The sequence below is a fragment of the Phyllostomus discolor genome, chromosome 9, assembly GCF_004126475.2.
Source record: "Phyllostomus discolor isolate MPI-MPIP mPhyDis1 chromosome 9, mPhyDis1.pri.v3, whole genome shotgun sequence".
Lineage (NCBI taxonomy): Eukaryota > Metazoa > Chordata > Mammalia > Chiroptera > Phyllostomidae > Phyllostomus > Phyllostomus discolor.
Window position 1 is genome coordinate 52,615,895 of NC_040911.2, and position 14,830 is coordinate 52,630,724.

General features: G+C 35.5%; 1 protein-coding gene across 4 annotated transcripts in view; it reads left to right on the forward strand.

Moving 5' to 3' along the window:
- The window catches only part of CEP192 (centrosomal protein 192), a 137,907-nt gene extending 125,912 nt beyond the window's left edge, over window positions 1-11,995 (forward strand). For 3 of the 4 annotated variants that reach the window (XM_036009352.1, XM_036009351.1, XM_036009353.1), the window contains exons 41-45: window positions 2,177-2,296; window positions 2,717-2,838; window positions 5,375-5,504; window positions 5,930-5,988; window positions 11,545-11,995. In XM_036009352.1, the coding sequence (XP_035865245.1) occupies window positions 2,177-2,296; window positions 2,717-2,838; window positions 5,375-5,504; window positions 5,930-5,988; window positions 11,545-11,683 (570 nt within the window). In that variant the 3' untranslated portion in view covers window positions 11,684-11,995. The remainder of the gene's footprint in view (window positions 1-2,176; window positions 2,297-2,716; window positions 2,839-5,374; window positions 5,505-5,929; window positions 5,989-11,544) is intronic. The other variant, XM_028523803.2, reaches the window with a different exon arrangement.
- Window positions 11,996-14,830: the final 2,835 nt, after the last annotated feature.

Consider the following 14,830-nt stretch of genomic DNA (forward strand, 5'->3'; position numbering starts at 1 on the left):
GATGTAAGCATTTCATATGGCTGCAGGCTGCTAGTACTTTGAACATAATTCAAATAGTGCTAATCTAGACAGTAGTTCTGTGGTGATAGCACAATTCTGGAGGTATACTAAAAACCAGTTGAAATGGGTGGATTGTATGGTATATGAATTATATTTTACCAAAGCTATAAAGACAAATGATGCTGCAGGACTAGATTGTCTCCCAGAAATTTCTTTTCACATAATGCTTAACATAGAAGTGTAACCTTTGTGATTTTTGTTGTGTTCATACTGCGTATCTTGACCCAAAGCAATGCTTACCCTCTTGTCAAACTGCATTTGTCCAATGAATTCTAGGTCTGGTTTCTTAATTTAAGGAGGGTGGAGGCAACAAGACACATCATTCTGGAACCATTTAGGGAAATATTACCAAATAGCACAATTATTGATGCATATAATAGTGTTCCAGAAGGAAGGAATGAAATGTTATTTACAACCTAATTCTTGAAAATGTGTACAATAATTTTTTGAAACATTAGTCAGTTTGATGTGGGATTAAATAAACTAATGATGTTCTTGTTTTGTTTCTGCTGTGTGATATGCAGTAATATTAGATTTTCTCTCCTCTTTATTTTTTGGTGTTGGAAGGAGGTGTAAGTGGAGTTTGTCTAATACATGGTACTGCCCCTAGTAGTTCCCAATAATTTGTATATTTTCACCATTTAGGACATGGTTGTTTTCTTCCTTAGTCTTCTCAGTGTCCATATCATCTTATAACAGTTTAGCACCCTAATCTTGATGATCTTATCTCCCTGATCTGTATTCCACCTTTGTCTCTGTGCTTTCAGGCTTGCTGCTGGCTACATTGTTTCTTACCTTCTGTAGTGACAGAAATTAGGTCACTTCAGTGTTTTAAATTAAGTCCAGACTCAAATACTGATTGTCACCCTAACTGGTAGTCAGTATTTTTAACATTGACTTTGATAAAGTTCGTTCTTAACTCTGGTAAATTTTATGAAATACTCTTTTTAAGTATTGCAACTTTCTCATTATTGAGCTTTTTGCAGATTATGTGCATACAGTTCATATCTATAACTTTGAACTGTATGGTCTGGATAACTGGTTCTGACTGATATCCTCAAGTTAATTATAAGAAAGGCTGCTAATATGTAGCATAGTGGTGCTTGTCTTTTCTACCTCTTGTTACGTACCTATGTTTCCTTCACGTTTTCTGTTCCTTTCAGTCTTTTCCAATTAGTGGCTATGTGCTAGGCCTTAGTCCTTTACTGCTTGGCCAGCAGAGGGTTCCATAAGCATTGCAGTGAGACTGGATTGTGTCTGGAGTTGAACCTTCCAGATTTAGATCTTATACTTGAGAGCTCTAGAATTTTTTTCTCTTTAAAAGGTGTTTATTGATTATACACAAAATAAAGAGAACCTTACATATCACAACATACACTATGTGCAGCAATAACAACCAGGGCCTGGCCCAGTGCCAGCCACTTCTGGACAATATCTTAGCAATAAATACTGCAGAGGGCAGGATAGGTGCCAAGGCCAGGCAGCAAGGCCTCTCCTCACCTGCACCTCCAACCCCTGCCACCTGGGCAGAACCCAGGGGTACCCTTCCTCTCTCCCTCTGGCTTCAGCCTTAGGCTGGGTGGGCAGGTGTGATCAACTCTGCTTGGGCACACTGGGCAGCCCTTGTCCTGTTTCCCTAATATGCTAGGGGAAGGCTTTCTCTACCCATTTTTGTTCTGTTAAGGCTTTGAGACTAGGAGATTAAGGGCATGGGAAGAAGGGAGGGGCTGGGACACAAGGTTGATGGCAGGGTTGCTCCTCATAGTTCATTGGGGACACCCATGTACTGACACTGCTGTTGCAGAATGAGGTGGGAATGTATGTGACTGGCCCGACAGGTACAGCATTCACCTAGGACACACATAGAATTTTTAACTTAAAAAATTTACATTTTTAGGAATATTTTACATAAAGCCTTAAAGAAAAATGTATTTTGGATCTGGTATAGTAACATCCCACTAAAAATAAATTGCTCAAATTCTTTTTTAACTAGTGACAAAACTAACCAATGCAAAAATATTTTAACTTTTCATACCAACATTTTAAGTTGGTAATCTAACTACATGTCTGTAAGTTTCAGTGTCTAAACTTCTCTACTGGATGTATTGTTTTGAAGGTCTCCATCACATTTTTGCCCAGAGATAAAGGGGACTATGCCCAGTTTTGGGATGTTGAATGTCACCCCCTTAAAGAGCCTCACATGAAACATACCTTGAGATTTCAACTCTCCGGACAAGTGAGTATTACACTAAATTTATATATATTATTGTGTGTGTATATTAAAAACTAAGTGAAACTGACATGAAAAACTGGTCTGAAAATGCAGAATATTTTTCTTGGATTATTCTAATTTTATTAATTATGCTGTATAGCCCTATGTTAATTATCTCATTTATCTTTATTGATTGGTATGTTAGAGGTCTGGGTTTGGCTTTATGAAATCTGTTTGACTTGATACTCTGTTTGTGTGTGTGTGTGTGTGTGTGTCAGAAATTATGAACAGTGAAAAGTATAGGGCTTGTGATTTAGGGAATTTAAAAATCTTAAGTCTTATTTTAAAAAATTGTGAAGGATATAAGTAGAATTCAAAAAGTTAAATGCCCATATATTTTCCTAGATTATTTATTTCTCCACTGTATAATTTCTTTTTATATAGAGTGTCAAAGCAGAAAATGAGCCTGAAAATTCATGCCTTTCTACAAATACTCTTATTAAAATAGATAATTTAGTTAAGTCCCGAAGACAAGCCGTATCAGAAGCTTCTGCTGTCATACCTGGGTATGTTGTTTTGGCATTTTTATAAATTTTTTTCCAGTAGTTTGTTAAGGTACAATTACATTTGGTAAAATGCTCAGTGTCTTTGCCTAGGAGTTTACATGTATTACTGCCACTCGAATCAAGATAGAGACTGTTTATCTTCCCCTGGAAAGTTTTTTTTTTTTTTTTTTTTTTTTAAGATTTTATTTATTTATTTTAGAGAGGGAAGGGAGGGAGAAAGAGAGAGAGAGAAACATCAATGTATGGTTGCTGGAGGTCATAGCCTGGAACCCAGGCATGTGCCCTGACTGGGAATCGAACCTGCGACACTTTGGTTTGCAGCCCACGCTCAATCCACTGAGCTACACCAGCCAGGGGCTGGAAAGTTCTTTATGTCCCTTTTTATTCAACCCTCACTCCAAGGTTTGTTCTGTTCTAATCTATTACCACAGATGACCTATGCACTCTTTCTATCAGGCTTCTTTCCCTTAACATACACCTTGGGGGGATTTATTCATGTCATTGAGTATAACTGTAGTTTGATCCATTTTATTGTTTAGTATTCTATTATATGAACACATCATTATTTATTCATTTTCCTTTTAATTTGGCACCATTATGAATGAAGGCACTGTGAGCATTATTGTATGTATATTTTTGTGGACATATTTTTTTTATTTGGAGAAGGATAGAATTATGTAAGAATAGAACTGCTGGTTCATATGACAAGCATGTGTTTAAAATAAATTGCCCAATAGTTTTCTTAAAGTGGTTGTAACCATTTTACATTCCCAAAAATATTTTAAGAATTTTATGAAAGTAGGTTCTTCAAAACTTTTAAGAATGTATATTTTATACCAGTAGCTTACACATTTAATGGTAATATTCAAGTATTTTTACCTAATGAAAATGTTTCTAATAATCCTTAATTAACTAATGTTTAGGTTTAAGCCAGTTCTGGAGGAAGATGCTTATAAGAATACATTAAATACCTACTGAATTAAATATAAATGTAGTAATTTATTTCTAATAGGAGTAATATGCACTTTGTAAGGATTTAGAATCCTTCAAAGAACAGAATGTGTGTTCTTATCACACTCTCTATGTTATTTACTCATTTGCTCATCTCATGCTTGCTGAGTGCTCTTTGCATTCTGGGTAGTAAAGATAAGACAGTGAGCAAAACTGCCCCAGCTGTGGCCTCCACAGACTTCCCTTCTGGAGGAGGAGCCACATCACAAATAATCACACTAACAGGCTTGATTGCAACCTGCAGAAAGGACTGAAAGAAAATAAATGGGAAACATGGGGAAATATATCTGGGAAGAACCTCCCTAAAATGGGACCTTTAAGTTGAGAGTGAATGAAAATGACCTAGGTGAAGAGGACTGTGTAAACAACCAGAGTGGTGGGGATTGTTGGCTCTCAAGGAACTAAAAACAGTCAGGCCTAGAACACAGAGGAAGGAAAGGAGAGTTGTATGAGGCAAGGCTGGAAAGGGAAGTGGGTAGAGTGCAGACCATGTAGGGTCTCATGTCAGGTTTATCTGGAAAGCTTCTAGAAACCATTGAATGGCATGATCAGATTCTAGTATTTACAGAAAAATCCTTCTGGCTCTAGTATGGACTGATTAGGATGAGGCAAGAGTACGTACTATGAAACTAATCAGAGGGTATTTTTAAGCAGTCTAGGATAAGAGAGTATCAAGAAAGGTAATGAAAAACGGACACTTTTAAAGTATATAGGAAGGAAATTTGAAGGACTCAGTGGTGGATTGGATAAAGGGGCTCACTGAGAAAGAAGTGGTTCAAGGTCAGCTCCCAGATACCATTCCTCTAAACAGGAAATACAAGTGGAGGATAATGATTGAGGAGCCATAAGGAGATAATTATGATGTGGTTGGATGTGTTTCCCAGAAGCTCAATCTAAGTTGAGAAACAAATCTGGAGGTCACATAGGTGTGAGGTCACTGGATCATCGGAGATGGGATTGTCTAAGGAAAGTGTCATGTGAGCAGGTAGGGATGTCCTGGGCCAAGCCTTGTGGGACAGAAGCATTGGAGGTGAGGGTGTAGGCATGAGCCTGCACAAACTGACAAGTGGCCAGAGAAATCTGGAAGCCAAGGCAAGAGGAAGTGGTCATTACCATCAAATGGTGCCGAGAGGCCAGAGCTTGTGTTACTGTCAGAGTAACCTGTGCTGCTATAAAAATGAAGATTATCAGTGGACTGTGCTGTGAGGAGTCAGTGAAATAGACTAAGGTGAAAGGACCACTTTTTGGTTTGAAGTGAGTGGAGAGCCAGACTTTAGTAAAAAAGAGGGGCCATGGTTGTGCTACTGCTGTCTTACATAGCAGATAAACCAGCAAGCACCTCTGTAAGAGTATTCCTGCTGTCAGCATTTTACCTTTACATGACTTAGTTAAATAGCCATTACAAAACTATTTTTTAATTGAGTTGTAGGGAAAAACAAAAGCACTACTTCCTAATTTGATGTATTTAAATAATTTAAATTACATTTGGATTTTAAATAGATGACTTTTAAACCTTTTCCCAAAGCAGACAGCTTGACTTGACCCACCGTGGAGTTTATGCCCCAGAAGATGTGTATTGGTTTTTACCGACTAGAGTTGGGGAATCAAGGACATTAAAAGTCAATTTGCGAAATAATTCTTTTATTACACACTTGGTAAGTTGTAAATACTACTGTGGGTTTTAGAAAAATACATATATTCAACTGTTTTATAAATATTTTCCTGGTAATTAGAAGTTTATGTTAATTTTTAAAATGCTTTAATATATTTGAAATGAAATTCATGGAAAGTTCATGACCCTTTATTTGAAAATCAAAAGTATTTAGCACTTGTTTCCTTTCATATTTTTCATTTTTTAACTTTTTATTCTGTAACATCAGACTAACATATTTCTGGATAACATTTACTCTAATCAAAGATAGAGTAAATACATATTAAAATTTCCTTTTATGTGTTTTTATGAGCATTTATTTATTTCCTTACCCAATTTTGTGGCTATACCTAAATTTATAAATTTATAAGTGTATGTTCAAATATCTAACTTGCATAATTTCACTAAGTGCTTCATATTAAATTGCAGCTGAAGTTTTTAAGTCCCAGAGAACCTTTCTACGTCAAACATTCAAAATATTCTTTGAGGTAAGTTTATCGTAAATCAAAATGGTCTCATTACTAGTACAGAAATTTGTTTTCAGGACATCAGAATATCACTTGGGAGTTAGGACTTGTGAGGTCTCCCTCTGTTGCATCTCCTCATCTTCATAACCAACACCATAAAGCAGTAAACACATGTGACTTCTTAAATAGGAAAAGAGATAAGGAGACTGCAGGGAAAACATTTCGTGACTGACCACTAGGGTACTTTACAGTGCAGCAACTCAAACTTCACACAGTATTTTGCACTTAACATATGATTCCTGTTACCCAATATTGTATCAGCCACAAAAATACATAGAATCTTAATTATCTTGTGATTAACTATAGAATAATTTCTGCTTGAAAATATTATTTTTTACTATGCTGAGTGAGAATCAGGGATTTAGATTTTCACTAATTTGGACAAAAATTAGTTTTTCCAGATTAATTGGGAAAACTTTCATTATAGTATTTTTCAGTTGTCATTATTCAAATACCCTATATATTATTCTAAATCAGGGCTTCATTTCCTATTGTCATGCTAATTTTATTTTCCCATATGATGTACATTTAAGTTGAAATCTCAAACTTGTCTGTCCCTGTTATTTAAGTTTTATTGGGCTTAATACTGAAGAGTAATTTTATCTTTAATTAAACCATTTAATTACAAGATCTTTTCCTTTTAGCATTACGAGACTATTCCAAAAATATGTTATATTCTGTGAAAACTCAGACCACTCAGCAAAGATTCTAGGACCATCTTTACAGAGTTACTTAGACCAGCAGTACTGTTCTATAGGAGCTTACCCATATATCTAGATACTGAAAAGGGGGAGGCCTATTCTCTCTACCTCTTACCTTTTCATTCTTTTCCCCTCTTACACCACCCTTTCCCCATCCTGGGTACTACGTAACATGTTATTTATGTACTTGGGAGTTAAGCACTTTCTTTGCCTCCCAAGGAGACTGACTTGGAGGCAAACTGCAAGTTCAACAATCTAGAAATTATCATAGACTTAATCTGAGTTTCCTAACTGGTAAAATGGAGATGATAATGCTTCTGGCAGCAGGTAATTGTTATCAGTACATAGAGATGTGTGTTGGTGCCCAGTCATAGGAAGCACTCAGTAGATAATGGTATCTTCTGAGTTATTAATAAAGCTCTTCTTTTAAGTTGTCCTTACTGGCAGGATCCATCAAGACTGACTTCAGAGATTTTAATACAACCTCATAAATTCCTTTCATTGCTTTCCTATTTAATCCCTTTGATAACTACATAAAAGAGAAAGGCCTAAATTTTTAAAAACTACTAAACCCGAGTTTTCTATCTTCTCTGCTCTCCCAGAAGTCTGTGGACCCGTCCAGTTAGTGAAGGTTTGTTTGTCTTGATTGATTTGAGACCAGTGATGTTATACTGATGTATTAAAATAGGTCAGTACTGTTAAATACATAGTGGCATAACTGCAGAAGCAATTAGTTTATTTAAAAAGAACTGTAATAGAATAACATAAAAGTGATTAAATAATACAGTTTTTAATAAAATAAAAATAGATTATTTAAATTACCAATTGTAACTTTTTATAACCGAGTACAAATGGATGCTGAATAAATGATCTCTCTGAATTTGAACTTTATTGTAACTTCATTATTAATTCTGCTTCCCTTTTACTCTCCACCTGATTCACATTCCTGTTATTAACCCCCTTTGAGTGGAATACTTCTGTGTAAACTAGCATGCACATGGCAGAACTTCCTGGAAGGACTTGACATTTTTGTCTCAGGGAGCTCTTACATTAAAAAAATGATTTAAAAAAAGCTTTAAAAGGTTCCAAAAAATCTTGTAGTTCTTTGTCTTTTTATTCCCCTGAATAGCCTAGTACAATTTTTTTAAAAAAAAACAGAAGATGAGCATTTAGCTCATCTATAGTTTTGATAAGGAATCACTTAAAATAAGTGTTGAATTATTTAGCTTTATGTCACTATTCTCTATATTATCAAATATAATATCAAAACTTGCCTGGAGTTAACATTTATTTTCCAGCTTTAATCACTGCATACATAGTGGTTTCAAATTCTCTATTGATGTTATATATTTTGCATATTATTATTCACAGATTTTTAAAAATTCTGTTTCAGCTGAAATTTATAAGCCAAATTAGTTATCTTCTTGACCCTTTACAGAAAAAGAAAGTAAACCTGTTCCATTATAAGTGTTCCCGGCAGCAGTCTATTTCCAATATGGAGTATAGGAAAAAGGCGAATTGAATGAAAAAGGATATAAGGGGAATTGGGACTGGCAATCCTTCTGCCGTGTACAGTAGTTGTCACTGAGGTATTATAATTTTGACATTACCTCAAATCAAGTATAATTTTGGCAATTAAGATGTCAAATTATTTTCATTTATTTTTTGTCATCTATATTTTCTAACAAACTAGTAATGATATTTTTTTCTAGATTTAGTAGTTGTCTTAATAGCAGCAGCAATAGCCACCACTGCTCTTCCTCCTCCTTTTCCTGTTCATCCTGACTTAAGTATTACAAACATGATGAAAAATTTTTAATGATAAATTCAGTTTTTATAAATGAGATGGCATTTTGCTTAGCTTTAAATTATTTTCTAAAAACCAGTTTTGAAATATAAAATGTGTTCATTGCTCACCATTTAAAAGTAGACAGTTTTATAGCATTGAACTTGTTGACTTACTGTTCCAGTGCTCGAAAATTTTAAAATGTCATAAATAAGAACACTGCTTTTCTTTGCAGCCTAGATCATGTTAATAGCATCTAAAAAAACTTAAGAAACATGAGAAAATATTTTTAATTACAGCAAAATTTACATAAGCTAGCATTTAAAATAGCATCACAAGATAAATTTTGTCTGCTTTATACTCTTTGAACATATCAGTTTAAAACATTTTTAAATTTCTATGTTTTGAAGATAAATAAGATAATTTTACACTTTATTGGTTTATTAGTGGCAGCTACTTATTGTTCTGAGCACAACGAGTTTCCAGAAACTTTTCATTCATATTAACTGTCATATGGACCTTGGGATAAATATGTAATGTTACAAATTCCAGCAGCAACTCTCATAGCAGCAACTCAGTATAAATTTGATAAGAATAAGAAAATCTTTTGTGTAAAGCACTAACTCTGTGATCTATTTAACCAAATGAAGTAAACTGACTTATGAGATATAAACTGATTGCAACATAAATAGGCAGGAGTTTTGTTCCAGAAGTTTCAGAAGTCTTGCCTAATGCGGAGGTAGATGAGCATGAATGTATATAGGGATGTTTAACCCATTTAATGATAGATTATAAAGAAGAAAGGTGAAGAAAACATTAAGTTTCTTGGAAAGGGGTTTTTTGTTTTTTTGTTTTGTTTTGTTTTTTTTTTTTTTGGATTCTAGGTGATCATCCTCTTCACATGTCTTTTTAAAAAGAGTTTGTTCATGTTCCCACTTAGACCTCAAAAGCATCACCTGTCTTATTCAAGTCTAATCTCTGATGAGGAGTCAAACTATTGTATTTCCCCTCTTGCATGCCCAGGTCTCCATGCACACAGTGTACTGCAGGTCCTGGTCAGCTGCAGCTTCTGAGCTGACAGACCCTGCCATGTCATTTGAAAGGGAAGGGCAGTTCTCACAAAGTCACAGCCAGGGAACAACACTATCATGATCTGTCATTACTTATCACCCATGCACAGGCACCAAGCAATTTGTTACTTTTTAAAAATTTCTTTGATAATGATAGTGTTTTCACTATGCTAATGTACTAGCTTTTTCTACAAAAAGTGTTCCTTAAGAAAAAGATTTTATTTATTTATTTTTAGAGAGAGGGGAAAGGAGAACGAAAGAGAGAGCAAGAAACATCAGTGTGTGGTTGCTTCTCACACTCCCTCTACTGGGGACCTGGTCTGCAACCCAGGCATGTGCCCTGACTGGGAATTGAACCAGTGACCCTTTGTTTTGCAGGCCAGTACTCAATGTACTGAGCTATACCAGCCGGAGTTCCTTTTAAATTAAAAGAGAAAAATTATGGTTTATTTAATTTGTAGATTCTGATAAGCCCTTTATATGTAGACGGGACATGTACTGAACCAAGTGGTTTAGAGTGCACTTCCATGACTGCCTCTCTGCTTTCCTAATGTGTTTTTACTTTTGTGTGCCTTTGCTGTAAAATTAGTCATTTCCTAGCAAAAGGTTTTGAACTAGACCTCTCCATTGTGTTCAGCATACTTTACTATTACCTTTGTGTGTGTGTGTGTATTTGTATAGAAAGAGAAGAGAGATTAAAAACACTTTCTTAGTTGAATATAGAACTGTATTCCATATTGAAATTTGTTAATAATGGGATCTTTCAGAAATTTATTTTGGGTAATTTCATTACTTTTAGTAATTCATAAATTATACATCCTCTAAAGTTGACAAATAGTACATTATTCTGAGTATTAAAATGCTAATATGAAAAATTGTAGTTTGTCAATGCCATGGACTGGGTACCACTTTTTAAAAAAAATACATAGCTTTGAGAAAATAAGGTATTAATACATTTGGAAAAAATAACCCAGACTTTAAATATAGACAGACATACATATATATATATATGTGTGTGTGTGTGTGTGTGTGTGTGTGTGTGTGAGAGAGTATATATATATATATATATATATATGATTTTTTTGTCTGTGTTAATCAGTTATATTCAAGAAAAGTGCTTTGAAATACTTAAACTATTACCTTAATTTGCCATTGGAAACAAAAGCTTATTATTAGTTCTGATTGCTGAACTTTAAAACGTATAGCTCTGAGGTGAGACTAAGGGAATGAAGTTCTCCCCACTGAGGGAAGTCTAAAAGCTGTAAGTTTTCACTGAAAAACAATTAAGACTGAGTGTAGATAACATTACACCGGCTATGATAAAGTATATGTAGTCTCATTCACCATGAAAATAAATGTATTTTTAAGGTTCTTGGGACCTGATTTTATGAACAAAAACGAACCTGCCAACATACTATTTTTAAACATAGGACACTCATTACCTGATATCATCTGCCTTGATGTCATCTGAAAATAAGTCTTCAAGGAGATTTTTGATAAAGTTTTTATGTGAGCTTTGGAGCAAAAAAATATATACAGTCCTGTTACTGATGGGCATGTGACAAGTCAATTTATATTCTTCCCAATTGAAGGTCAGGATATGTAAAGAGTTCTTGTTTTCTTTGTTAGGTAGACAGGCACCTGCTTTTGCAGATAGAATATAAATCTTCATATACAATAGGTCAGAATTCTGATTTCCTCTTGATTTCCTCTCCTGATTTCCAGGAATACATAGAGTACTTTTGAATCAGATTTTAGATTTTTCTCTCCTTTGTGCAAGTTTTGCATTAAATAATAACATTAAAGAAATGAGAAATAAATTTAGGTTGAATATAACTTGACTAGGTTCTTTCATCAAGAAACCTACTGAGCTCTCTGCCAGCCATTGTGCTTAACTGTGGCAGGTGATTTGTTTGTTGCCATATCATCAGGCTGCTGACGTTTTCCTTTCTCTTTACAGAGCCCAGCATTACATCAACATGCCGGTACAGTTCAAACCAAAGTTGGTGGGCACATTTGAAGCTTCACTTGTTATTCAAACAGATGAAGGCAAGAGTATAGCTATTCGACTAATTGGTGAAGCTCTTGAAAAAAGTTAACTATAATACATTTTGTCTAAAGTAAATGGTATAAGTTATATTTTGGTAACTTCATTTTTCTACACTATAATTATATTCTTGTATATATTTTATATGATAAATATGTAAACAGTAGGGGTTTTTTGTTGTTTTGAGAAGCTAATACTGAAGACCTGACTAAAATATCATGTATCTAGCCTACAGTATTGTGCTTAATTTTTACAGGGGAGAAGAGTTCTATTTTTTCATTGATTATGATATTCTGAATAAATATGGCATACAGTTGAATGTGGTATATCCAGAAATAAAGTTAATTTTCACTGAACTTGTTTTTTATTTGATGTCATACAAAAATGAGAGTATAGCTTTATTCTAATTACTTCCAAGCTCTTGAGTCTGTTTTGTGATTTTTCTCTTCCATTACATAGTTTCCTCTCCCCTAATAAATTCCTTCTCTTTTCTTTCTGTCCTTTAGCTGATTGTCCAAAGTTGAAAGGAAAGGTTACTTTTTAATTTTTTTCTCCAGAGTGGGAAAACTCTTTATATGCAAATACATTGGAGAGGTTAATGTATTCTAAGATAGCATTTATTGTAAGTAAGCCAGAGGAGATAACTGCTCCATAATCTGACATAGAGGGGCACTCTGCAGGTACCAGTGCGATCAGGACAGCAAAGCTTTCCTGTTGTGACACCTTGAGCTCTGGCAAGTTGTGAGATAGAGAAGGTGATGTGGTTACCTGGTTTTACCCAGGAGGAACATGATTATTAACTGCTTTTCAACATTACTAGTAAGTCTCCTGGTAAAGATTTCTGAGCCTCAGCTAATATCCTCTCTTTTGGTGCAACAAAATCCCAGATTGTGAACATTCGTGTGGTGGGGTGGGGTTGATCACAATGGCTTATATATTGATGGAACAGAAAGACTATGGAATGAATAAAAAGCTGCCTAGGTGACCTAAAACCAGTAGCAATTTAGAACCAGTGATTGTTCTAGCTGGAGACAGAAAACAGATCCCTTTTCTCTTACACTTTATTTTCTTTCTTTTTAAAAATTATTATTCTATTATAGCTGTTCCAACTATTTTCCCCCTTTGCTCTTCCCTGCTCTCCCCCATTCCCACAGTCGACCTCCACCCTGTTGTTCATGTCCATGGATCATTTATACTAATTCGTTGATTAGACCCTTCCCAATCTTTCCCCCCACTTCATTTTTCTCTTGCTTGGAAATACAATTTGTGAAAACAATTTTTACAACTTAAACAGTTGTTGGTTTCACTGATACTGTCCTACTCTAAATCTAGATATTTTACATCAGTTGTGAGAAGCCTTCGTGTTTGTGCATTTATTTGATAACAGTCACACTTTAAAAATTTATAATGGGTAGTACTTTTTAAAAATGTGATGTTTCTGTGTAACCATCATTTTGCCTTTTAGGTAATGCTTAGGAGGTCACAAAAGAGGAGGGTTAAACCTGTGGGGGTTGAGGCGGCAGGAGGAGAAACTCCCAGCCTCACAGGAAAGTTCACTGGAAAGACCCACAGGGTCCTAGAATGTACACAAACCCACCCACTTGGGAATCAGCACCAGAAGGGCCCAATTTGATTGTCAGTAGCAGGGGACTGAAAACTGGCATAGAGTGGAACAAGCGGCACTTTTCCCTCTTAGAACCATCCCCACATATAGCATCACAATGCAGCAAAGAAGGTTGCCCCACCTTGGTGAACACCTAAGGCTCCGCCCCTCACTATATAACAGGCACACCGAGACAAAAACAAAATGGCTCAAATGAAAGGACAGATCAAAGCGCCAGAAAAAGTACAACTAAGAGACAAAGAAATAGCCAGCCTGTTAGATGCACAGTTCAAAACACTGGTAATCAGGATGTTCACAGAATTGCTTGATCTCTGTCCAAAAATGAAGGAAGAAATGAAGGCTACACAAAGTGAAGTAAAGGAAAATATACAGGGAACCAACAGTGAAGGGAAAGAAAATGGGACTCAAATTAACAATTTGGAACAAAAGGAAGAAATAAGCATCCGACCCCAACAGAATGAAGAAACAAAAATGCAAAGAAAATGAGAGGTTTAGGAGCCTATGGGACAACTTTAAGCACTCCAACATCTGAATCATGGGGGTGTCGAAAGGAGAAGAGGAAGAACAATCACTTGAAAACCTATTTGAACAAATGATGAAGGAAAACTTCCCTGATCTCACAAAGGAAATAGACTTCCAGGAAGCTCAGGAAGCCCAGAGTCCCAAAGAAATTGGACCCAAGGAGGAACACAAGACACATCATAATCAAGTTACCTAAGATTAAAGATGAGAGAATCTTAAAAGCAGCAAGAGAAAAGGAGAGTTACCTACAAAGGAGTTCCCATAAGACTAGCAGCTGATTTCTCAAAAGAAACCTTACAGGCAAGAAGGGGCTGGAAAGAAGTATTCCAAGTCATGAAAGGCAAGGACCTACAATCCAAGATTACTCTGTACAGCAAAGCTATCATTCAGAATGGAAGGGCACATAAAGTGCTTCCCAGATAAGGTTAAGTTAAAGGAGTTCATCATCACCAAGCCCCTATTATATGAAATTTTAGAGGGACTTATTTAAGGAAAAGAAGATAAAAAATGTGAACGGTAAAGTGACAACAAACTCACAACTATCAACAACTGAACCTGAAAAAAATAAAGAAAAACAATAAAAAAAAACTAAGCAAACAACTAGAATAGGAACAGAATCAGAGAAATAGACATTACATGGAGGGTTACCGGTGGGGAGAATGAGGGGGAGTCGGGGGGAAGGTACAGGGAAGAAGAAGCGTAATTGGTAGGCATTAAATAGAAGAGGAGAGATCAGAAATGGCATAGGAAACAGAACTCAAAGAACTGATGTGTACAACCCATGGACATGAACTAAGGGGGGATGCTGGAGGGTTGGGGGGTGCAGGGTGGAGTGTGGATAAAGGGGGGAGATTGGGAAAACTGTAATAGCATAATCAATAAAATATGCTTTAAAAAAACCTATATGCTCCACCAAAAACTACTTGTCGTAATAAATGAATTTAGCAAAGTAGCAGGGTACAAAGTCAATATTCAGAAATCAATGACATTTTCATACAGCAATAATGAAGTATCAGAAATAGAAACTAAGAAAGCAATCCCATTTACTACTGC